The sequence below is a fragment of the Pleurodeles waltl genome, chromosome 10 (genome assembly GCF_031143425.1).
Source record: "Pleurodeles waltl isolate 20211129_DDA chromosome 10, aPleWal1.hap1.20221129, whole genome shotgun sequence".
Taxonomy (NCBI): Eukaryota; Metazoa; Chordata; class Amphibia; order Caudata; family Salamandridae; genus Pleurodeles; species Pleurodeles waltl.
The window spans coordinates 949,032,738-949,054,938 of NC_090449.1; the positions used below are offsets into that span (position 1 = coordinate 949,032,738).

The 22,201-nt window shown below is 44.5% G+C and overlaps 1 protein-coding gene across 5 annotated transcripts in view; it reads left to right on the forward strand.

Annotated features, from left to right (window-relative positions):
• The window catches only part of SGCE (sarcoglycan epsilon), a 187,929-nt gene that overhangs the window by 90,910 nt on the left and 74,818 nt on the right, over positions 1-22,201 (forward strand). For all 5 annotated transcript variants that reach the window (XM_069211755.1, XM_069211758.1, XM_069211754.1 and 2 more), the window contains exon 4: positions 14,497-14,569. In XM_069211755.1, the coding sequence (XP_069067856.1) occupies positions 14,497-14,569 (73 nt within the window). The remainder of the gene's footprint in view (positions 1-14,496; positions 14,570-22,201) is intronic.

Here is a 22,201-nt window from a genome sequence, read left to right on the forward strand (position 1 = left end):
ACCTTGTACATTTCATTAATTTACATTTGTTTCAATTTGCACATAACTTTTAAACCAAGGCACCGAAATGCCCTTGGGAACGGAATTAACATAGATACATTCGTCTTCCAAGTTGAAGAAAAGGAACATTTGCAGGGTCATGGCCCTTTGTGAGTCAGCACACTGGAAAAACAGAAAAATGCATTTAATATGAGAGCTGGGCAGCTAAACCCCGCAGCTCACGCTAACTTAAGGTCTATAAAGATTTTCAATACAGATGCAGTAACAAAAATGTTAATATAAGCTTAATATAACATAAACATTGTATTCATCATTATTAGTTTGTGTATACATTGGTGGCCATTTACCGTGGTCATAATTCAGGTGCGTGTTTAAGCAAAATCGCTATTATTATTGTTTTCTATGCAGCATCATTACATATTAATATAAACCTTTTATTTAATATATGTTATGTAATCTACACTCTCTCAGTCCCTCCTCTGATGACGCTCGTAATCACATAAACCTTTCCCTTTAACCTTTCATTTTTAATTTTTCACTTTACGCATAATGCGCATTTCAACATCTTGTCCCTTATGTGAACTCTCCCAAATTTCATTGAACATTTTCTCTCTTTCACTTTCTTCATTTCTCCTGGTTCTTTTTGTCCAATTTCTCTTAATTTTATCATTAATTTTGCATATCCCCCATAATCCTAATAGACAGGCCAGAATGATTAATAGACCCATTAATATTTTTGCAAGTACCCCATTCCAAATGTTGGTAAACCAGCTCCCTACTTTGGCAATTCCTTTTCCAAATTTCTCCCAAACTCCAGGTTCTTTCAAATCCTTCAAATCTGCACTATCTCTAGTTAGGTTAGTAAGCATACCTCTAATCTTTTTACTATTTTCCGGAATGAACGAGCAACAATGGCGCTCGTTGAGCATCTTGCAGACCCCTCCACTCTTTGCTAAAAGAATGTCTAAAGCAAGCCGATTTTGAAGAGTCATAGCTCTTTCTGCAGCAAGTTCAGTATCCACCAGGAGTATAGCCCCTGTAAAATTTGTCAGCATGTTATCCACAATAGTAGACGACTTTTGAATCTTCATAGAATTCAAGATAACCCCTACTGAAGGGATTATAGCTCCAAATATATCACCAATGACAGCAGCCACTGATTCTCGTTTTTGTCTAGTATGTTGTAATTCAGACGTTTTAGGTATTTGCTTTAAGTCATCAATCTGGTAAATCTTTGGGAAAACTATTCCCAAATAACATGTCCCATACCATCCCTTAGGGAGACGGTAATAAGCATTAAGTCCACAGATGTAATAGATCCCAGAGATCGCTGGATCCTGTCCATTCACATAAATGTCCACTTACTTTGAAACAAAAACACATGTCTACATTCACTCGTTCCCACAAACAAATTGTCCTGCTCAGATTTTGGCCTATATATACAAAGCCTGCCTACATGTAATGCATCTATAGCTAGTTTGCCTTGCGTTTTGATTGCGGTGTAAGCATAATCATTTGCATATGTGCGCTTCTCTAACCCTTTTTCTAATCTTTCCTTTAATGCTTTGCGTCTATCATCAGTGTGATCTAAAACGCTTTTCTCTACAGGTGACAGTAAGCAGGTCAAATTGTTGCAATGTGCATAAGCAGTTCCAAATGTAAGCGTCGGCTCAAAGAATCCTCTAACTATTTTTATATCATGTTCCTTAGCTAGCTTGTTCAGGAATTCAATCACAGGCACAAACGAAAATACAACATCCAGATTTGAATAAAAGTATTGCACATGCTCTTGATAATAGAATCTGGTTAGTAGCAAACTACAACTAATCCCGTACGTTAGGGGAAGGCTATGGTAGGTAACCCCTCCTTGCACAGATGAAGGAATCTTGGTACACACATAACAGTCTTTCGCATCCATGGTCTCCACATACTCATTCAGCAAGCGATAGAAGACATTAGTAGAAAGTTCCCCCTTTGAATTAGTTCCCTCATGCAAGTGTCTTGCATCCTGCTCAAACTTCTCCCACGGTGTTAGTGTTGTAGTTTCAGGTTCTGAAGTAGCGTTAATAGTCTTTTTCTCCAACCACGGCATTCCCACAATCACTCCCATAATTATTATTGCACACACAATACCTATTACAAGGCCTAACCAACCACACACCTTACTTCCCTTGTTACTACCTCTATTATAAGCCATGTCTGTATAGGAACAGATAGCAGAATAACAATCAACTCGAGAATGATATAGAACTCTTTTTTTTTTCTTCTCTCTTTGCTCTCTGCGTGTATTTACAGCGTTTTCACTCGCTCCAGGACCCCTTTGTCAAATCAGGTTAGCAGCTTGTCGTAATCAGGTTTCTCAAAGTCGAATCTGGTTCTAGCATCACATCCGGTAATTTATAAGTCTCCTTCTTAGTTTTCAATTTTGATTTTTTAACAAAGTCTTTTCTTTGAACTAGTTCAGTAGTAGTATTGACCTGGTACTTCTCGATCAAAACAGAATGCTAGGAATTCTTGTTGCCATTCAGATGTTGTAGCATACGCCCATTCAGGACCTGTATATCTTCTGTTTGCGACTCTTTTTCTCTTTAGCCTGCGTTCACCTTGCAGTTCTCCTTCACTTAGATCTTCCACTCGGGATGTATCAATTACCTCTATTATTGTTTCATCTGGTATGCTTCTTATCCTTAAAAGTGGTTTCTCTGGCTAGTTGTCACCCTTATGCGTCTTCTTCCGATATGTCTTTTCAGGACGCTGGACAGCACCCTCCTCTTGTGATATGGCGTTTTCACTTGATGGACCTGCAACTGGTTCAGGGGATGCTGGCACACTCTGATTTCTTTCTAATATTTCCCCTTCTTCTCCTTCTTCTTCTTCTTGATCTGTAACGGGTTCAAGCTCTAACCCGTATCCGTCTACTTCTGGGAGAACCTCTCCTTGACTTAGTTCTCCTGCCGCCTCCTCTGAGATAGGCACTCTGTCACCCCTCTTGAACTCATTTACTGTTTGAGGGACGAGGCGGTTCTCAGTGGGCTCTCCTACAGTCTCAGTTCCTTCTTGACTGTTTTCTGGCCCTGAGACTTCTCTTCCTGGAACTGTTGTGCCAGAAACTTCAAGTTCCTCGTCAGGTGGACACGTTACCTTCTTTGTGTGACTGACATGTATCCAATTTGGAACGCCTGCACATTTCACAGCAGTGGTTGTTGTCAAGATTACTTGATACAGCCCTTTCCAACGTGGCTCCAAACACAACTTTCTCACGTACTTCTTGACAACCACCCAGTCACCGGCTTGTAGAGTATGACCTGGATCTCCAATCGGTGGCAATGTGTTAGCCTCTACCTGGTGAGAGAAAGAGCGAATCACATCAGCCAAACCTTTGCAGTAGTCCAACACCAAATCATCTGTGATATTCACTAGAGCATTCGCAGGTACTGCTGGCAACCTCATAGCTCTGCCCATGAGGATCTCATGGGGGGACAGTCCTGTTTTCTTATCAGGGGTGTTCCTCATTGACATCAGCACTAAGGGCAATGCATCTGGCCATTTCATATTGGTAGCTGCACACATCTTTGCCATTCTTGATTTCAGAGTACCATTCATTTGCTCTACTAGTCCTGATGCTTCAGGGCGGTAGCTACAATGCAGCTTTTGTTCGATGTCTAATGCGGCACACAGGAGTTTAATCACCTCATTGTCGAAGTGTCTGCCCCTATCTGATTCTATAGAGACCGGAAACCCGAACCTTGGTATTAGTTCCCTAAGAAGCAGCTTTGCAACTGTGAGACTGTCCTTTCTACGGGTGGGGTAGGCTTCCATCCAGTGACTGAAAACACATACAATCACCAGCACGTACTTCAATCCTCCACAAACAGGCATCTCAATGAAATCCATTTGCATTTTGCTGAAAGGACCACCAGCTCTCCCAATGTGGCTCAAAGTTACCACAGTCCCTTTTCCAGCATTCATCTGTTGACAGATGATGCATCTGTGACAGGTAACCTCTGCGGCATGTCTGAACTTTGGGTTGAACCAATCGATTTTGAATGACCTGATCATTGCATCTCTCCCAAGGTGAGCCTGCCCATGGTATAGCCTGGCGAATTGTGACAGAAGGCTGTTTGGCAAAACTAATTTTCCCTCCTCTGAGACCCACAAATCATCAGCCCTCTGTACACATTGCATTCTTTGCCAAGAACGTTTTTCCTCTTTGCTAGCAGGACCCTGTACTGTATTTAACTCATCAAGGGTATCGACCACTCTTAAAGCAAGGTTCAAACATGTGTAATTTTCAATTTGCGGTAACAATTCCCACTGTTCTTTGAATTATATACAGTTCAATGCGCAAAACCTTGCGACTTGATCTGCATAACCGTTTCCCATGGACACAAAGTCTTGTGACTTAACGTGAGCATTGCATTTCACCACAGCAATTTCAAGAGGTAACTGAATTGCATGTAACAAATCCTTTATTTGTTCACCATTTTTCACAGGAGAACCAGAAGAGGTCATGAAACCTCTCTGCGACCATAGTTGGCCGAAATCATGTACGATTCCGAATCCATATCTGTTGTCAGTATAGATAGTGACTCTCAGATTCACAGCTGCGTGGCATGCCTTAGTAAGGGCAATTAATTCTGCCACTTGTGCGGAAAACACTTTCTCGAGCCAGGAAGCTTCAATGATACCAGCTATGGTACCTACAGCGTAACCAGCCCTCAGTGTTCCTACGGAATCTCTTAAACAAGACCCATCAACAAACATGATACAATCATTTTCTTTCAACTGTGTATCTTGAATATCTGGTCGTGGCTTGGTACATAATTCCGTTACCTCAAGACAATCATGTTCAAATGCTTCCTCATTGTTAATTTCAGGATTCTCAGCAGGAAGTAAAGTTGCCGGGTTCAATACAGTACATTGTTTCAGCAAAACATTAGGTGACCCCAGTATGATTGTCTCATATTTGGTAAGTCGAGCATTTGTCATGTGCTGAGTTTTAGTTTGAGTCAACAAAATTTTGACTGAATGCGGAACCATTACTGTTAGGGGGTATCCCATGACTATGCCGTCACACTGCGTAAGGCTCTGACCAACTGCTGCAACTGCGCGCAAACAACCCGGTAAGGCTGCTGCGACGGGGTCCAAGGTAGCTGAAAAATATGCTACAGGGCGATTTGCACCTCCATGGACCTGTGTCAAGACAGACAAAGAACAAGCATCACGTTCATGACAAAACAGTAGAAAAGGCTTCGTATAATCAGGCATACCTAACGCTGGTGCCCTGCACATGCACTCTCTCAATTCCATGAATGACTCAAGCTCTTCTTTGGAAAATGCTCTGGTATATGGCTCATCTTTGATCTCTTTTCCTGTCAGTTTTATTAAAGGTTTTGAGATAATCGAGAAGTTGGGTATCCACTGGCGACAGTAGCCCACCATTCCCAGGAACATTCTGACATCTCTCTTTGTTGTTGGGGGTTTCATTTGCAAAATGGCTGTTATTCTTTCCTTTGATATTCTCCTGGACCCTCTTTCAATCAGATGCCCTAGGTATTTCACCTCTTTCTGACAGTATTGCAGCTTCTTGGGTGACACCTTATGTCCATTCTTTCCCAAATGATTCAGTAAGGCGATTGTATCGTATTTACAATTATCCCTTGTTTTGGATGCAATCAGCAAGTCATCGATGTACTGCACTAGAGTTGAGTTAAAAGGCAGTACTAAGGATTCCAAATCCTTTTTCAATATCTGGTTGAAGATGGACGGTGATTCAGAAAACCCTTGAGGAATTCTGCACCAACTGAACACCTTATCCAGGAATTTGAAACTGAACAAAAGCTGGCTGTCCTCGTGAAGAGGTATCGAAAAGAATGCCTGTGACAAATCTATAACGGTGAACCATTCAGCATGACACGGAACCTGAAACATGATCACTGCTGGATTGGGCACTATGGGACAACATTTTATCACAATCTCATTTATTTTCCTAAAGTCCTGCACAATTCGAACTTTCCCACAGGGCTTTTTCAGACCCATTATTGGTGAATTACATGGACTGCTCAAAACTTCTTTCAGGACTCCCTGTTTCAGAAAATCTGCAATTATTTGTGACACTTCAATAAGAACATCTTGTGCCATATGATATTGTGGCACCTGGGGAAACACTGCATTTGGCTTCACTTGCACTTTACCTGGTTCCACACCTTTTATTAGTCCCACTTCCTTTCCTGTCAGATCCCACACTCTCTCTGTCACTGTTCCCTGTAACTCGACAGGTAGGTCAATCATCGTAAGCATCGGAAACAAGGTAATCAAAGGATAATCCTCATTTGCCGTCCCTGTCTCTTCCTCTGAGAACTGACCTTCGTCTCCTTCATCGTCACTATTTGTCTGTACTTCGATTCCATCATTGGAACAGGCAATCGAACATTTTGTCTTGCACAGTAAGTCCCTTCCCAGTAGGGATACCGGACTTGAATCACAGACTACAAATCTATGCAGTCCCTGGAAGTTGCCAATCTCAACTTGCACTGGATCTGTAATCGGGTTTGTCAGGTACTGGTTTGCTACTCCGACTACCCTTATGGTACGCCCCAAAAGTGGTAATTTCGGAACCTCTGCACTCCTGACTGTAGAACGTGTGGCTCCAGTATTGACTAAAAACAAGACTTTGTAACCCATTACCTTCCCTTCCACATAGGGACCCCTTTGATCCACCTCTAAGGATGCTGCAAGCCTGCCCTCTTCACTATCTGAACTATCATCCGACCATTCTTCATTCATGCCATTTTCACCTCGTAATGGGAATTGCTGTACTGTATTGTTTTGACTCATTACCTGACCTGTGACCTGTTGAGGAAGCATGACCTGTTGCTGTCCCATCGGAGCCATTGGTAATTGCATTTGCTGTCTAGGTACCATAGGAACCTGCTGTTGTACTTGCTGCATCTGTGCTGGCTGAAAACGCGGCATTTGCATTTGCTGCATGGGCTGTACCCCTTGCATCTGTACCAGGTTATTTTGAAAATTCGGATTTTGATGTCTCAGTTTTGGACCTCTTACATTTTGCAATGTACCGACATTAGTGCTTTGTTGAACGACACCATCCTGTACCACATTCGGGCACTCCCGTTTCCAATGCCCCACACCCCCGCACGCGTGACATGGTGACATCTTTTTCACCCCTTGTACGTCATTTTGAACCACAACTGTATTCAAGTCTGGACCGCGATTCACAAACCCTCGGCCTCGACCTCTCGTTTGCGCCTGAAACACACCATTCATTTGCGGTTGTTGCTGTATCATCTGCTGAACTCCATTTCCCTGTATTCCTGCCTGTGCAGCCCTTATCTGCATCACCATCACTTTCTCTTTCAACTTTTTCTGCTTCAACTCAATTTCGTCGCTACAGTATTTCGCATACTGCAACACTTCATCAATCGGCTTCGCTTGCCAACAAATCAAATGATTCTTAATCATCTGGCTAACTTCTGGTCTCAGCCCTTCAACAAATCTGAACACAAGATGGTTCATGTCCTTCGGCTCAATAGTCTCAGTACCACTGTAATGCTTAAATGCTTTTAACAACCTCTCATAATAAGCATGTATAGATTCCTTAACCTCCTGCGAGGTCCGGTCGATTTTCTGCCAATCAGTCACCTTCGGTGACACCTTTTGTTTCAAAAATTCAATCACCTTGTGATAGTATTTCATCACCTCTTCAGAGGGAGCTCCGGTCACCTTATCCCTTGCCGGCTCTTTTGTCGGCCAATCTACCCCTCTCTTACACTCGAGCCACAAATCAGGCGGAACAATGATCTCAAACAAGGTATTCAAGTCTTCCCAGAGCCACTTCGCAAGCTTCACAAACCTATCTGTTTGCTGATACCACTCGATCGTTTTCTCCCTCAATCTGGGATAATCATTAGTAAAGGATAGGATGTCTCCTCTGGACCACGGTACATGTACCAAAACACCACCAGCAGTTTCTCTCATGGGTAGTATTTTTACTGATTCTGTATCGGGTGAGGCTTTGGTCTGACTTGACCCCGGACTGTCACCTTTTTCCTTATCTCTATTCTTTGCCCATCTGCCTTCCCATTTTTCTAATGCACCCCAAATTTGCGCACTTTGTAAGAGTTCTTTTAAATGCGCCTTCATTCCGGAAGACCTCATGTGCTCAAAATCTTTTGAATCAAAGTCTAACCTGTAACTTCTTTTCAAATGTTTAGTATTTCCAATGTCAATATTGTATTTGTCTGCCAGGTTTGCTAATCTCTGATGCACCTTGCCCACTTCTTTGGTAATCTTGGGGCACAGGAATCTCAGTTCTGCTTCAGTGTAGGACTCTAATCTGTTTACCCCCATTGTACCTTCCACTAATTCTGCAGCTTCTACTCCCAGTCGTACAAAATATAGGTAGTCATCTTGCCCTACCTTTTCCGATTCCACTGCAGTCGCTGTAGTCTTTTGTGAAGTATACGTTTTTTCGAGCCATTCATTTAGCTGTTGTACTGTAAAACCCTATGGTGAAATGTTCCCTGCATGTATCATTGGCAACTGTGAGGTGTTCGTACTTATCGTCTGTGGAGTTAAAACCCCTAACCCTGCCTGACGCATTGCTTCCAAGGGTGTTTCTACTGGGCTAAGGTCTATTAAGGACCTCGGCTTTTCAATTGCTTGTTCTCCTGGGGCCATTATCTGAGGAGTTCCTATAGACCCTCCTCTTATCGCATCTTGGGTCATTACTCCCTGATCACATACGCCAGATTTGCCTTGAGCATACAATGGCACTGGTGGACCAAGAGTAATTGGTAACAATATTGCAGCAGGTGTCTGACCTGGACCCAGACTCCGTGGAGCAGTAATTCCATAGGTCTGTTCCAAGGTACCCGGGACAGGCACTAATGGAGGACCAGCTACCGGGTTATACCCTGGTATCAATTGTGGTTGCGGCCGGGACAGTAATTTCGGAGTTGACTCAATCTGCACTAACCTTGATTTTGTATATATCGGGTCTGGTGGCACTATCAGATTTGTAGTAGTCTCAAGTACTGGAACGTCTGGATAGATTCTCTGTATCTGCGGTGGAGGTTGCAACTGTATCTGCATGTCTGGCGCAGTGGGTACACTGACACCATTCTGTATCGAAGTCGTATCACTAGTCTGTACCGTATCAGTAACTCCCTTCTCCTGCGTCTGGTTCCCAGGACCCACGCTAGTGCTTGGAACACTGTCGCTCACTGCATAAGGTGGCGGGCGATCATGTAATAATCGGTCCATGAATTCCTCATCGTCTGAATCGTCTTCCTGTTCCCAGGGTCTCTTATTCTCTTTAGACTTACTAGAGTCCTTATCTGTTTTACAAGAGGCTTTCTTTCCCTGTGACTCTTCTCCCTGAGCTATTGCTGGAAACAAAGTTAATCCGTCAACAATTCCCCGTCTCCACATTTTGTTCTCGTTATCCCACCTAGCTTCTGCATAGGATTTTTCTGCCCTTTTTAGCCTTCTCTGGAACCTTTCTTGTCTATGTTTAAGAGGCATCAAATCCCAAATCGCTAAAGCCTCATATTGAGCTGGCCTCAGAGGTGGTTTTTGTATACTTACCATCCACCTTAAGTTCTCTAGCACCTTCGGATTGAACGTCCCATGTTCTGGGAACGCTAAACATCCCTCTTTCTCTGTTAATTTGCGCCACTGTTTCATCCATAAACAAGGCGCGACACCCTTTTCTTCCATAACCATGTAAGCTGGAGTACCCTCAGGCGGTGTAGGCTCCCCATCAGTTACCATAATATATGCGTCTCCCTTCAGAGCGCTCTGAAATGCCTTGACAAAATACATTTTGCGATTTCCTCTTATTTGTATTTTAATCAGAAAGTGACTTAGTTCCCAGGACACTCTTCACCCACCTTTCTCAAACTATTGCCTCTCATGGACGGCAGCCAATCCGTGCGTGACCCCTCTCAACAACTGACCTATCTCAGCGCGGCACCACTGACGTCACACTCACACACTGCAGCTGACAAAGTCTTGCGGCTCGTCCACCCCTCACTGAATTTACACAAACTAATGCAAAACTTTGCGAGCACCTTTAATGACAACACAAATCTGCCGGTTTACTACAGGAAGGGTAACACATTCGCTTTAGAACTTTACAGAGATTTCACTTGAAGCCTCGGCCGCTACTCTCTCCTTCTCAGCTCCCGCATACGCAAGCAGAATTCGACCGGCAAATTCTACTCTCGACTTGTCAATGGCTCGTCCTAGTGCACTTTAGAACTTGCCATATCTCCATCGAAGGTTTCACACGTATGTTTCGACTCAAACTTGACTTGTCGACCACGCCCGATTGACCTATTAAACCGCACAGATTACAACATAAACTCAAGTGTCTCCTACACTTGTCAATATACTCTGGAGTCTTAGACCACTACGGGTCCGTACATACACAACCAACCAATTGGATAATTTTGAGCACAAAGCGCCATACTCATATGAAGTACACCGACTTCCCTACTCTCATGCTGCGGAGTACACCCACTCCTACTAAAACAACATTTACCTGACCTAGATACACGCATATTTCACAATCACCTGCAAAAAGGCATAAGCTGAGCAAGCGCAAAACCCTATACCACACACATTATGACGCCGAGAACATTCCCAACTCACTTAGGCAGGCTCCGAGATCCCGGGAAAGTCATGGTGAACTTAGAAACCCATCATACCTCCAATTTGCATTATCACAGAAAAACAATTTAAACAATGATTCTCCGTCCTAGGGCCCCAAAGGGCCAAACCGTTGCTCTGCTACCAGAACTGTTAACGCGTCCTTTTATGTTAGTTTATTACACATTAGGACTCGTTTTAGGCCAATCAATCTTTTGACCCAGTTAAGAGACACCGTAGGACGAGATAGCTGATCAATATGTCAATCAATATATCAATAATGTCATCAATATTTATCACAACAATACATTTCACTTTCGTCAAAGTCATTAATCAAATTTGACGACGCAACCATGGCCTTTCAGCCATGAATAATCACACCTTTTAATAGAATTTTATGAATTTGTATTCCCTATTAGTTACAATCTAAGATTAAGTGCGTCAATCTTAAAGCCAAGAAACACAACAGCATAGTTACGATATGGCAACTTTGGTAAGATTTCAATAAGGCAAGAATCATAAACATCAAAACATAGCACGGCGTGAACCTAAATCAATTATAGCAGAGTATTGATACTGCGTCAGTTCAACATAGCATAATGTCAGTCGTTTGTCTATTTGCGTCAATTTGATGATCACCTGTCCTGACCACTAATTAGCATTGGCATGTTGGGCTTCATGCAAAACAATTTAGAACACCAATTTGGAAAACATCTATCTATGGTCTCTGTCAAAATTAAGCAGTTGGTACCTAGAAAGGAAAAGCAAACAAACAAATTACATTGTCATAATTACCCTCCAAGATTAGGTCAGCACACAGGATCAGTCTTCGTCTTCAGGACATCAGTCAAACGCCATCAGTCAAGACTCAGCTAAGGGTATAGGGGCCACATCCCTCGTAAGGAGGAGAAGTGTAAATGGGCAGTCTATGGGTGAGGATGGTTTTAATAAGTCTCAAAGTCACCAAACACAGTGACAGAGTTTCTGGGTAAAATCAATAGCATTCCCTACCTCATTCTAATGACCCTTCTGTGACATGGGTTTTTATCCCTTTTTCGTAGTACATTCCCCTAAAATTCTATTGGACACTAACTATACCCCACTATCTTTAACCTATCAAATTTAGCATTTGGTAATCCCAATTGTCACCCCACATTAGTTCGTGGTTCTTTGATTGGTCTTCATAATTGACGTCTTCGGAGGTGGCACGTCCGGTGTTACTTCACTCTTTGGCACGTTTTTTGGGTCAGCAGATTCATTGTCCGTCGGTCTAAGTGACCTTGTACATTTCATTAATTAACATTTGTTTCAATTTGCACATAACTTTTAAACCAAGGCACCAAAATGCGCTTGGGAACGGAATTAACATAGATACATTTGTCTTCCAAGTTGAAGAAAAGGAACATTTGCAGGGTCATGGCCCTTTGCGAGTCAGCACACTGGAAAAACAGAAAAATGCATTTAATATGAGAGCTGGGCAGCTAAACCCCGCAGCTCACGCTAACTTAAGGCCTATAGAGATTTTCAATACAGATGCAGTAACAAAAATGTTAATATAAGCTTAATATAACATAAGCATTGTATTCATCATTATTAGTTTGTGTATACATTGGTGGCCATTTACCGTGGTCATAATTCAGGTGCCCATTTAAGCAAAATCGTTATTATTATTGTTTTCTATGCAGCATCATTACACATTAATATAAACCTTTCTTTTAATATATGTTATGTAAGCTACGCTCTCTCACAGCTTTTTAATATTTTATTGGCACGATATCTTGACAACGGCTATCTTGACTATGACATGTTGAGTTACATTGAGGGACTAATATTTCAAAAGCAATATTGAAATGTAAGTTCCTTTTGTCAGATTAATGAAGATATTTGGCATTGCTCTATCCCTTCTGGATTCAATAGCATCCTTCTGTTGTCAATGTGCATTGCGCTATAGTTATACATGTCATTTCATATTTGTGTCAAGGCTTGTCCTGTGACGCACAGGTTACATCAGTAGATTTGAGCAGGGTGAAGGAAGTTCAGATGAGTAAAACTGTGGTAGAGACACGAAGATTTCTATTGACGCAATCATTTCACAAGTATCGATGCAGGGATAATTTTTTAACATCATGGTGACACAAATATTGTGCCTAGTGACTGCAACTCAGTCTCTAGGAGTACACACATGTACAGCTATGGCATCTAAGGGAAAACAAAACAATTCCAGCTGTAAAAAAAAGTGCTGAAACGTGCACATTGCAGTTGTAAACAAACACAATTTGCCTTAAAGCAATGGCGTAACATAAGCCCTCGAGCCCCCCTGGTGCAGGGGCCCTTGATCACCAGGGGGCCCCCTGAAGAAAAGTGGTAGTTTGTTGACCAGGAAAGGGAGCCCCCTCCATGTAGTGGGGGTGGGTTGAGTTTGGGGTCTCGAGCTTTCTTACCCCACTGCCTTAAAGTAGGACCAAAGTGTTAGCAGATAATCCGATTTCCAGGAATTTAGGCACAAAGAAGGCTGGACTGGCCGAACCGGGCATCAGCCGTTTCCCTGGAAGGCTGCAGAGTTCCTTGTAGAGCCAGCAGTTTTTAGGCAACAATAAAAGTACCAAGACAACTCTGGTGATTATTGTACCTGTTGGGGAGAGATCAGTTCAGTGTAGTGGCAGTTTTGACTCATCTAAGGTAGCACAAAGGGTTAATATGCCTGTTGCAAAGAACACGTACTATGCAGATCACATTATTTATGTGGATGCTCAGTGGGATACTGCTTTTATCACAAAGCTCCTTTTGTTACTGTGTGTAGTATGTAAGTTACAATCATAGTTTAGCACAGTGAGCTATGAACTGCCATCAAAGAGCTGCTTGCAAACTGCATAGTACATATTACAAAGGTACATTTTTCCCAGTTTTTGATCATCCTAATTTTGCTAAAAAGGGCTTGTTTGGGTACAAATTAATGGTTATTAGTAAAGTCACCCCTAACCACTTTGTTACATTCTAAATCCTGAGTTTATGCTTCCCCAGACCAAGCACTCTTAAAAAATTCTTACGAGTATGGATGACATGTGAATCATATACCCTGTAGTCCCCTTTGTCAACATTTTCAATACACTGATTTACAAACGTATGATTCATTGTCTCTGTATGTGTGTGAGGTAAAGTGCTCCAACACACTACGCAAGTAAGAGAGGTGCTATAAAACAAATCAAATACATGTGAGAGAGGAGCTATGGAGAGATTAGAGGCACTATCAGAGGGTGATGGTGAGGGAATCATTGAAGAACCCCTAATAAAGAATGTTGTATCCTGGTGCACTTTAAGGTCATCATTTACTATGCTTTAAAAACAAATACAATTGAATATATAATTAAAAATGTGTTCACTCACTCGGTATGCCCACTATGGGGGCTGGTCTGACAAAATTTGCCAGGACTGCTTTAGGTTGCCAGTCCGGCCCAGGGCCCAGAGCAAATCCCTGGGCCGGACTGGGAACCCAAAGCAGTCCTGGCAATGTTTGTCAGACCAGCCATCATAGAGTGCATACCGAGTGAGCCTGACTACAACAATAGGTAGTCCCCAAATGTGACTGTTTGGATTAAATAGACAAAGGTATTTTCTCTATGCATCATATTTTCTGTATGGTCAAATCTCAGTATATTTTATTTGTAGTATTTCAATGGACAATGTCGCACAGCATTTCACAAGTTTCTTCTACCTTGTGTAACGTAAGGCGACACACCTATTCTTGTGAATATACATTGATTTTACTACATCTAGAGATTTATTTTTATTAATCAGTAACCATTTTAATTTTCTTATCTGCAGATCACTGCCTATAACAGACGAACATTTGAGACAGCAAGACATAATTTGATCATTAACATTATGTCTGCAGAAGGTAAGTAACTAAATAGCATTTTCAACTCTTTTTCTAACATATGCTGTTCATGTTTCAGATTAATTAAAATATGTTTGTCAGTGTTGTAATGGTAGTGAAATCGGCAAAATAACGAGCTCTCATTATAAAGAGTGAAATGACTAATCCTTTAAAATGCCTTCACTCCTCCTCCATCCCTTACACATTCCTTCTCTGCAAATGGTCACAGTCACATATACATTACCATGTTGTTCTAAACAGACATTAACATTTGTTGTGCTTAGTCTGATTGCCATATTTTAACAGGTAGGTGTTTTCACATGGTGAAGTATCCCTACCTCCCAAACAATCAGCAATAACCAATAAGAGCCATTTGGGTCATGGTTTTGAACTCTAGTGGTGCTATGAAAGTATTGGGTGGAAAAAGCATTGCCAAAAGAACAATTGCTGAATCCAAGAGATTTTGGTCCAGTGATATAAACTTTTTCTTGCTACATCAGTTTTCTAGAATTACGAAACACAGGTACACATATACAAGGGGATGTCCCGAGCAGGCGTAATCCATCATGCATACTTTGTAATTTTCTTTATCCATGTGAAGTGGAGTATGGCTTTATGAATAATCCTGAAATATTAAAAGAATACTAGAATGTTCTATGAGACCAAAGGGAGAGTAAGAATACTGAAGAAAAGAGCAGAGAGTCACAAACCTGTAAAAAAAGTTATGGTTTCATTTGTAATGTGGAAAGACATTATAATGAAATGCCTTGGCCAAAATCCCACTCTTGGATGTTTGTGAGGTGAGTATTGTTAACTCATCAGTCCTTATTTGGTCTTTATGCTAATAGATAAGGGGACATGTTTATAGGTCGATGGACCTTTTGAATGCATTTAGAGTAATTCTCACCATAAATTCAAATTCATCACAACTCATCAATAAACAACATTAATAACTTTGGAGTCAGTAATCTTCACGCACCATGACCCATTTGGCCATGAATAACCACACCATTTAGTAAAGTTAGAAATTTTATTTCCCTAAATTAACAATGCTAAATCACGTAAATCAATCTCAAAATCAATTGGTAAACATACACAAAGAACACTAGTTGATCAAATCTTCTAAAGAATCTCAATGCAGCTAATGCATTGATAGTTAAGACTTCTAAGATCACAGTACAAATCAATAACAAGAATAACTGTGCATTATATATATATAGCATGCATTTAGTTCAGCAAATGAACAAATGCAAATTCTCTCACTCAGTGTGGTGTCAGCCTCTCCAATGTGACGCTATCTAGTGTTCGCATTAGAATAGCATGTTGGGCTTCATGCAAAACAGTTACGTCAAAAGTTAATTTGGAAAACATCTAACTATGTCTCTAACAAAAATCAGCAGTTGGCACATAACATAACTAGAATCATCTGCAAGACAATGACATTTACACCTCTCCTCAATATGGATCGGCAAGCTGCAATTCTTTGTCTGTTGGACATCCATCTGAATTGCCTCAGCAAATGGGCAGTGGAAGGGGATAGTTCAGACACAGGGATCTCTACACAATCTGAACCATAAAGCAAATATCTAAGGGCAGCATCAAATTATTTAGCTATCAAAGTCAAACCACAAAGAAGTGAAGTGACCAAGAATAAGTGAAGAAGTGAAGTTTCTCCTTTGTGCAGTGCGGCTAAGTTAAAATTGCTTAAAGTATTTCCCACATTACCATTGGTCAGAAAATCGTACATTTACAGTTAGTCCAATTAAAGCCTAAATTGAAATCTATGATATAACTAAACTTTCACACCTCAATGATTGGTTTGTCTCCTTATGTTCCCATTGTCCAACTCGTCAGGTAACTTTTTTGTATCCATCCATGCTCTAGTCAGTGCGCCCATTGTTAGTTCCTGGGAACATTACTTCAGCACGCATCAAGTTCTCGAATGTAACTTTTTAGGTACAGCATGATTCTACAAGCAGTTCTCATGAGACAGTTAAAGGATACTGCTACGTTTGGTCAACCTTCAGTGAGAACAATACATCTTTATTTTTCTAAACATGAATTCACACTTTTATTCAGACATTGCATTTTAATATGAAGCTGTGCAATACTTAGGCCCAGACCTCGCTAACTTAAGGCCTATAATTAATTAAGCAGGTACATAGCATTAAATCATTAAAGTGACACATTACTGCAAAATTAGCATTCATATACATTTTGAATAAACATTAGTACACATTAAGTAAAACCTTAAACTTTAATAGCGGCCACTCAAGTGGGCACATTTTCAAATCACACATTATTTTCTACATTAATACATTTCTATTCAAATTCATAATCAAATACTCGTGAATATTTTATTAGTAAAAGTTCAGCGTTCACAGTGTGCCTCACCTCAAAAATCAGAACCTATATGGTTCTGAAATATTAAAAGAATACCAGAATGTTCTATGCAGCTAAAGGGAGAGAAAGAAGACTGCAGAAAAGGGCAGAGAGTCTCAAATCGGTAAAAAGAGGTATAGTTTGAGTTGTAATGTGGAAAGACATAATGGTGAAAAGCCTTGGACAAAATCCCACTCTTGGATGTTTGTTGGGGGAGTGTGCCTCACCTCAAAAATCAGAACCTGTACGGGACAATATAATGAAATATGCATCTGCAGAGACAAATAAAGGAGGGACCTAGGGACAATATACCACAAGCAAATCTTATCACACTATAGCCTTTGCACCATAGATGCACTATGAACTGAGAAGAATACAGGCCCACCTTTAGAAAATGGGTTTCTGGTTGGCTAGGGTATGCACCTCAGCCAGGCAGAACCTACCCACTCTAGTCAGGGCAAGGGAGTTACACGTCTAAGATAACCCCTGCTCACCCCCTTGGTAGCTTGGCACGAGCAGTCGGGCCTATCCCAGAGGCAATGTGTAAAGCGTTTGCACAACACACACAACATACGTGACGCAAAATGTACACCACAAAGTAAACACAACACTGAGCTATGTAAAAATAATCTGTATTGCACAAAACATAATTGTCACCAGGCAGGTCGCTCCCCCCATCTGCCACGCAGCCCCCTGTGGGTTGAACCTCCGTTGCCTCTTTTTGCCGCCTGACTACTCGCTCCCTATTTTATTCTGTACCCCTGAGCTTGGCTTCTGTACCACTTTGTTTTTTCATTCTGTGCCCCTGTGTTTTGCTTTCTGTACCCCTGTGCTCTGTTGTCCCTCTCCCGCCGTCTTTTCCCGCTGTTTTTTCCCCGGGTTTTTCCCTCGCCGCTGAGCCCCTGCTGCCCCGCCCCCTTCACTCCCATTGGCCGCCCCGCTCCCACCTCCCAGCTGCTCCTCCCTCTGCCCTCATATGGAGGCCGCGCGCAGCAGGTGCGCCACCGGCACGCCTAATGCAAGCCCGTCTGTGCCCGTCCGTGCCTGGACCGCACCCAGAACCCCTGGAACCCGCACCCCCCACAACGCCAGACTGCACTACGACGCAAGCACCCTCCACGCACTCAACACCAGACGAGACCACCCCTGCTACCGGGCCACCCCGAAACGCACCCAGGGGCCTTTCACCTGCCGGAACTGCAGATTCACCAGCATCCAACCCTCCACACCACCAGCCAGAGAACCCAACCACCTCCGCTGCATCCTCCTCAACACCCGCTCCGCTCGCAAGCACGCCATCGAACTCTGGGACCTCCTAGACTTCACCGCCCCAACGTCGCCTTCCTGGCAGAGACCTGGCTGAACGCCACCTCAGCACCAGACTTTGCCATAGCCATCCCACAGGGCTACAAGATCTCCCGCAGAGACCGCACCAACAGAGTGGGAGTAGGAATCGCCATCATCCACAAAGACTCCATCAAAATCTCAACGAACACCCTCAGAGGAACTCTCATCTACAGACCTCCCGGACCCCGCCCACAGTTCAGTGACACCATCGCTGACCTGATCAGCACCCACGCCCTCGCTTCCACAGACTACATCCTCCTCGGGGACCTGAACTTCCACCTTGAGAACAACTCCACCGCTCTGATCGACAACCTCGACAACCTCGGACTCAAACAGCTCGTAACGACACCTACTCAAGCCGCTGGACACACGCTCGACCCCATCTTCTCCGCAAGTCCCCACGTCTCCTTCAACCACACCACCGAACCACACTGGACCGACCACAGATGCGTCCACTTCACCTTCAGAAAACCCACCACACACCACCGCACCCAACAGCTACCCTCGCCCTGAGACCACCCACCGTCCCAGACACCGCCGATACCAACCTCACACAGTGGATCAACGACTGCGCCAACACCCTCGCCCCTCTCAAGACCTCTACAACCAACCACACCAACAAGAAAGCCGCCCGGTTCACCGAGGACCTCCGGATCTCCAAGCACACCTGTCGGAAGCTGGAGAAGAAATGGCTCCACGACCGAACACCAGACAACCACACAGCCCTCAAGAGCGCCACCCGCAGACACCACCAACTCATCAGGACCTCCAAGAAGACTGCCTTTAAGGACCGCCTAGACAACAACGTACACAACACCAAAGAGCTCTTCAGCATCGTGAAAGAACTCTCCAACCCCAGCTCCAACACCAACGACATCCCGCCATCTCAAGACCTGTGAAACTCCCTGGCCACCATCTTCCACCGCAAGATCACCGACATCCACGACAGCTTCAACTCCGACCCCCCGCACCCACCACCGAGTTCACCACCCCTGCGACTACCACTCGCACCAGTCGCCTGACCGTCTGGTCCAGCGTCAGCGACGAAGACACCATCAAAACCATGAACTCCATCCACTCCGGATCCCCATCGGACCCCTGCCCTCACCACGTCTTCAACAAAGCCAGCGCAACCATCGCGCCCCACCTCCGGAAAACAATCAACTGTTCCTTCGAGACAGCAACCTTCCCAGAAAGCTGGAAGCACGCCGAGATCAACGCCCTTCTGAAGAAGCCCAAGGCAGACCCCAAGGACCTCAAGAACTTCCGGCCCATCTCCCTGCTCTCTTTCCCGGCAAAAGTGACCGAGAAGATTGTCAACAAACAGCTGACCCGCTACCTCGAAGTTAACAACATCCTGGACCCTTCCCAATCCGGTTTTCGCAGTAACCACAGCACCGAGACCGCCCTCATCGTCGCCACTGACGACATCCGGACCCTGATGGACAAAGGAGAAACAGCCGCCCTCATCCTCCTGGACCTATCAGCAGCCTTTGACACGGTCTGCCACCTCACCCTTTCAGCACGCCTCCATGACGCTGGTATCCAAGAGTAGGCCCTGGCCTGGACCACATCCTTCCTCTCCGGCAGAACCCAGAGCGTCCGCCTCCCACCCTTCCGCTCCAAAACCACTAAGATCATCTGTGGCGTCCCACAGGGATCCTCCCTCAGCCCAACACTGTTCAATATCTACATGGCCCCCCTCGCCCACGTCGCACGACAACACAACCTCAACATCATCTCCTATGCCGACGACACCCAGCTGATCATATCCCTCACCGAAGATCCCCACACCGCCAAAGCTAACCTCCACCGAGGAATGAAGGCCGTAGCCGACTGGATGAAGGACAGCAGACTGAAGCTGAACTCAGACAAGAGGGAGGTCCTCATTCTCGGACCCACCCCATCGGCCTGGGACGACTCTTGGTGGCCCACGTCACTAGGCACAGCCCCGGAACCCACGGACCACGCACGCAACCTGGGGGTCATCCTCGACTCCACTCTCTCCATGACCAGGCAAGTCAACGCCGTCTCCGCGTCCTGCTTCAACACCCTCCGTATGCTCCGCAGGATCTTCAAATGGATCCCCCTCGACACGAGAAAAACCGTTACCCAGGCCCTCATCACCAACAGACTCGACTACGGGAACACCCTCTACTCAGGAACTACAAACAAGCTCCTGAGACGTCTCCAACGCATCCAGAACGCCTCGGCCCGACTCATCATCGATGTCCCCCGCCGCAGTCACATCACACTCCACCTGAGAGGCCTGCACTGGCTCCCCGTCAACAAAAGGATCACCTTCAAGCTCCTGATCCACGCACACAAAGCACTGCACAACACCGGACCCACCTACCTTAACAACCGACTCAGCTTCCACACCCCCACCCGAAGCCTCCGCTCAGCCAACCTCGCCCTCGCCACAGTCCCCCTCATCCGAAAAACCACTGCGGCGGCAGATCCTTCTCCTACCTCGCTGCCAAGACCTGGAACACTCTTCCCACCATCCTACGACAGACCCAGGACCTGCTGGCCTTCAGAAGACTCCTCAAGACCTGGCTCTTCGACCAGTAGCACCCCCCCCTCCCCAGCACCTTGAGACCCTCGCGGGTATGTAGCGCGCTTTACAAATGCAGTGATTGATTGATTGACCAACATTACACGTAAGTAATACCCAGCAAACCTTAGCAGGTGTCAGAATGTTACACAAGTTACTAATACTCTGCAAGAATATGCAGTTGTCACATTAGAACACGTAAGTACTCAGGATTCTGCAACATAAGCAGTAGTCAGGAATTACAATAAGAGTTATATGCACATGTCATGAATAACCCCTAAATACCCATAAAAGGAACATTAGAAAACAGATCACAATTCATAAAAATACATATCAGCTTGTCACGCTCATAAAAGAAACATCAGCACATATATGTAATATTATGAAAGCAGGTAAGGTCTATACTAGGCTCCTGGAGCCCATATTCCCTAAACAGTACCTGGTTGTGAGGAAGAGGCACTCCCAGTGCCTAGAAGATGAGCATAGTGGGCCCCTGGTGCTCCTGTGCGCAAAACGGGGGCCACACAGTGCTTTTGGGGGAGAAGGGTGGTTGACACCCTCTCCTCGTGGTGAACGGGCCCCTCTGGGGGCCTACGTTCTTGGTGGGGGCCTGCCTCGGCCTCCTCACACCCTGTCCGCGGGGTGGGGGCCCGGCGAAGCCCAACAAGCAATTATGGGGGGGCGAGAAGGAGAGGGGGCCTCCGGCGAAGTTTCCCGTCCTGTGTATAACAAAAGAATGGCCCTGTTGAAAAAGAGGAGCGTTCCGCTCCTAGTGCAGGGACCGGGGAAGGGGGTGCTTCCTGCGCCCTCCCCGCGTCCTGCATCGTAGGTATTCAAGGGATGCAGATGGTGGCAGTTCCTCCTAGAGACCAGGCAGGTCACAGGTCAGCACAACAGCAACAGTCCAAGGTGGTTTCCTGGTGAGTCCATTCATCAGCGTTCTGTGTCCAGTTTCAAGTTCCAAGAGTGTTCAAATTGTGGGGAAATTTCCCCTGTACTTATACTGGGTTTACAGTGTGTCTCACAATGGTAGAGAGAGGAGGCTCCAGCCAGTTACAACTGGTTCTGGGAGTGCCCCCTCTCTCCTTTCAGCAAAGGCTCCAAACATTAGTGGCGGATTAACGACCCTATCGTGTGAGGCCAGGGCCAAGCCTTTACAAATGCAGGTGTGCCCCGCCTCTCCCTTTTCTCAGCCCAGGAAGGCTTTACAATATGTAGATGCACCTCTGTGACACCTCCACCCTCCCTGTGTTCAGGCTGTCTGAGAAGTATGCACAAAGCCCCAACTGTCAGTCTGCCCAGACGTGGATTGGAGGCAAGCTGCAAAACACCAAAGTTATAAGCACATATAAATGTGCACTTTCTAG